Genomic DNA, 4,401 nt, shown 5'->3' with positions numbered 1-4,401 from the left:
AGGGGTTTGTGATTGTGATACAGGTTGGCATATTTATTTTATTTTATTAGGTAGATTCTTTTCAACATGCTTTTACATAATATGTTGTAACAATGATTTCAAAAAGAAACTACAGAAGCCTTACAAATTAAAAATATCTCACCGTGCCAATGTGTCTTCAGGCTTCCCATGTACAAAAAGGCCCAAGGACTCCAGCAGTCTTACAACCACTGTCCTGTTTGCCTCACCAGACACGATCTCTATTCTGTTGTAATCCACGATGACCCCGTTTTTCAGGTGATTTATCATGTCCTTCCTCGCCTGTTGAGAGGTCATCCTGATCTCCTCTGCCGTGGAGAGGCAGAGGAGATAAAAGCTTTATTTTATGATCATTCGTCCAACCACTCCAGAGATTGTCCTTCTCCATTAAACGACTTCCTGGAGACACCGTAATCATATAGGAGCTCTTCTCCCACTACAATCTCTCTTTTTGCCAAGAACAGAATTGTTATGTCAGTCTTTTCGTCAATTACAAAAGATTCTTTAATTGGTCTGAGGTTGGCTTTTTTGTTTGAATGATTTATGCGCCTTCCAATTGTGTCCATATCCGGGTGGCAGGTGCAGTGTTCTTCACGCGAATCAATGCACATTTTTTGTTTAGGTCCATCAAAAAAGAATAGATATCCCATGTCTCCTTCTGCCATCTGTGCCATTAGGGCTTCTCCAGCTGTCTTTGTGATAACCTTGCCATGGTAATCACATACCACCTCTCCCTTCTGGAAACGCCTGGAAGTTATAACCTTCTTCCCTTTCACAGGATCGTCAACGATGTGCAGGCCTCTCCAGGTTTGGAGTTTTACCAGATTTTCAATGTCCTTGCCATTTGGTTGGACTTCTACATGCGGCTTCCAGTTCTGAAGTACCTCGGACACAGCTGGTGTATTGGTTGACCATCCCATTTTTTCTATATAATGGGTCACTTGGCTTTCTGTTGGTAACCGTCTATTGTATTGATCTGTAGTGAGATATCAGAAATCCACCCAAAGAATATATCCAGTAATAGACTCTTGAAATATTACTCTTTAAAAAGGGAAGAAATCCTGTTCTTACCGAATATGTTCTGTTGCCTCCTTTTCCTCTGCTCAGCTCTCCATCTATTGTAACAGTGGCGATCGTGAATGCCGGTCACTCTCAGGCGCTCTTTCTTTCTAGGAGGCTGCCCATCTAATGTCACGGGAAAAATCTGTATCAGCTTCTGGAAGGCTGCAGCATCATCCATCTTTGGGCATCTATATGCAGCAGCTGCCACAGTGGACCTATTTATAAAAAGAAAACTTAAATATCTCAGATCTAAGACAGAGTGGCTAAAAGGTAACTGAAAGAGGGATATTGAATTAAAACTTACCGTATAGCAGCTGTACGTTCTTGTCCATAGCCTGAAGATTGCTCTCCTGATGATGAACTGAAGTTTAAAAAAATATGAGAAATTTATGTTTATCCTAAATATTGACTTTCAAATACTGAATTTGGATATCACTGTGACACTTACAGAGATCCTGCTTCTACAATGCCATGAATTAGTTCGCTGGCTGAGCACATGTCCTCATCTGTCAGCCTTCTGGCTAGGTTTTCAACAGTTCCATTTGAAACACCTAAATAATCATTCAGGACAGTTTTCTGATCAATAGGTAGCTTCTTTATTTCCATTTCAAATGCCCTTCTTGCAACATAGCAAGTAATCAGTGGTAGGTGGTACCTGCAAAACAAACATATATAAAATAGTTGTTTTCAAGCCACAGAAAAGTAAAAAGAAAATACATCAAAATAATTATATAATTCAATTTACTTCTCATGCAGTCTTCGCAGATCATAGGTAGGATTGTGAACTGGTTCTCCTCCTGCATACACAAAAAAATGTTCTATTTCCATCCTGCAGTTTGCATCACAGCGTAAGTTAATGAAGTAGCAGTGAAACATCTGAGAAAATAAAAAAAATAAAAATGCAGTTTAAATGCAGTATTCTTCACATACCATTGAATGCTAAAGACAGTTTTTAGCAATGAAATATCAAAATATAACCTTCAACTCACCTTTTCCTCTTCTTCATTTAGTGCAAAGGAAGCTAGTCGCTGAGTTGCAGCCATGCGCTCTTTGACAGAGATTATTACCCTGTTTTGCCCACTTTTATTCACAACAATTTTTCGCCGTATCCAATCCAGGACCTGAATTCAGAAGATTTTTTTAGTACAAATATTAATTAAAAACAATTTCTCGAAAAGAACATCTATAATCAAAATTCTTGGTTGTATGAAGGGATGCTTACTGTCATATTCTTTACCACCCCTGGGCGCTGAAGGTGCTTCAGCTGGAGAATGGCCTGCAGGTAAAGCATCACAACAATCCGTTCACTTGTGGTGATGTCTGCAGAGGCGTGTGTCTTGCCCAGTATCCGCTGCACATCTTTCTTTGCAACACTCAACACCTTCAAGCAATCGCTTAGTTTAGGTGGAGGACTCTGCAGCTGTGTTAGTCTGGGGGAGAGAGAACAATACTATCAGCCTCCAAAAGGCAAAATTCATGTGTTTGAATAGAAAAGCAAGTACAAGTTGAACCAACATTTAATAAGTAAAGTACCTCTTTCTGGTTATTTCCTGTCTGACACTCTTGTTGTTTCTCTTTTTTATATCCTTTAGATTGCTCTGGAAGTCTATTAAACTCTTAGCTAGACTGGGATCCTCCACTTGCAGGTTAGTGTTTTTTCGGATGAAGAGCAGGAATCTGCTGATATTAATGATATAACCTGCAATGGTCTGGTGAGACAACCCAGTCATCTTCAACTGGGAAACAAATGTCTGCATTTTGGAAATGTCCTTCAGAAAACTTAAGGAAACATCTGATGGATCCATAAAAAACAGGAACCTGGAGACATTTTCAACCTGAAAAACATATATAGAGAAAGTCATTATTTTTATGACCAACATCCTGTGAAGTTTAAGCCGAGTAAAACCATGTACCAAATACCTACCTCCTTGGAGCAGTTTACCATTCCCAGGCCCTGGATAAGGTATTGTTTAAAGCCAGCCAGGAGAGGAGAATCAAGAGAGTGTTTTCTGTAAAGTCCAGCCAGGGCAACTCTTTTTCGGAGAGCTTTTAGATTACCTTTAACTGACACCCTGTAGATATAAGACACATGGACAATTACATGTATTATAAGTGTTTCCGTTTTCTTAGTTGGCTTCTGGGAGAAAATGGCTTTAGATGTGGCCCTGTGTGAATGTGTATATCTACCAATTCACTGACATCCCAATTAAGGCTACATTTTTTCTTGCCTCTGTGAAACAAAATCTAATTTTATACATACAACGTGCAAATAAAAAATAAAGCACTAGAAACCCTATTGAGCAGAGAGTCTTACTGTTCCCCATCTTCCCCTTCCTCCTCCGCTTCTGCTTCAGTTTCTGGAGCAGCCTCTGGCATCTCTTCCTCCTGGACAGTGGCCTCTTGCTCAGGGCCGCTGGAATGCAGGTAGATTCTTTTCAACATGCTTTTACATAATATGTTGTAACAATGATTTCAAAAAGAAACTACAGAAGCCTTACATATTAAAAATATCTCACCGTGCCAATGTGTCTTCAGGCTTCCCACGTACAAAAAGGCCCGAGGACTCTAGCAGTCTTACAACCGCTATCCTGTTTGCCTCACCAGACACAATTTCTATTCTGTGGTAATCCACGATGACCCCGTTCTTCAGGTGATTCATCATGTCCTCCCTCGCCTGTTGAGAGGCCATCCTGATCTCTTCTGCCGTGGCGTGCTTCATACACGCCCTCTTCAAGTGAGCAGGAAGCTGATCAAAAGTATTCAGGCACATCTTGCACACCAGGGGAATCCTCGCGGGTTTCCTTTGAAAATAAATTATACCATCTGTGTATAGAAACAAGCTAAGACTGATTTCTTAAATTATCCTTAATTTTCTCTCTCATAGTTTGAGCATAATGATTTCATTGTATTTATATAAGAATTGGTCATTGCTCCAAAATAAATAATGGTTTCATAAAAAAGTGAACACTTACTTGGTCTCAGTCACAGACTTTCCAATAGGAGCCATTGTGGAGTTCAGCAACTGCAGGTCCTAGAAGTGGGGAAGGAATTTTAAAAGAGAAATTGAATTACAATACAGAAGGAATGGCTGAGGGATCACTGAAATATATATATATACAAATTCCAAAGACTGAGTCCATATAGAAACAACTACCTTTCATATTCAGTATAAGATGGAAGATGAATTGGCCCTGAAAATCCACTGCAATGAGAAACTGCTCATGCCATTGCATATGAACAAACATACATTCTCATCTATATTCATTTGCAGTTACACTATTGCAATTAATCAATTAATCACATGATGAGATTCTTGATATT

The 4,401-nt window shown here is 39.5% G+C and overlaps 1 protein-coding gene across 1 annotated transcript; it reads right to left on the bottom strand.

Annotated features, from left to right (window-relative positions):
• Window positions 1-368: 368 nt before the first annotated feature.
• On the bottom strand, window positions 369-4,087 carry LOC148810947 (uncharacterized). Its single transcript, XM_088908815.1, has 12 exons — window positions 4,053-4,087; window positions 3,597-3,881; window positions 3,395-3,493; window positions 3,005-3,152; window positions 2,614-2,915; window positions 2,303-2,510; window positions 2,070-2,201; window positions 1,826-1,956; window positions 1,529-1,735; window positions 1,385-1,441; window positions 1,090-1,295; window positions 369-994 (listed from the first exon to the last, which is right to left on the bottom strand). The coding sequence occupies exons 1-12, from the start codon at window positions 4,085-4,087 to the stop codon at window positions 369-371; spliced, it is 2,436 nt and encodes an 811-aa protein (XP_088764941.1).
• Window positions 4,088-4,401: the final 314 nt, after the last annotated feature.

Source organism: Atractosteus spatula (assembly GCF_055471065.1).
Source record: "Atractosteus spatula isolate fAtrSpa1 chromosome 17 unlocalized genomic scaffold, fAtrSpa1.hap1 SUPER_17_unloc_2, whole genome shotgun sequence".
Taxonomy (NCBI): Eukaryota; Metazoa; Chordata; class Actinopteri; order Semionotiformes; family Lepisosteidae; genus Atractosteus; species Atractosteus spatula.
Note: the sequence above shows the minus strand (reverse complement) of the source record. Positions and strands in the feature narration are given on the sequence as shown.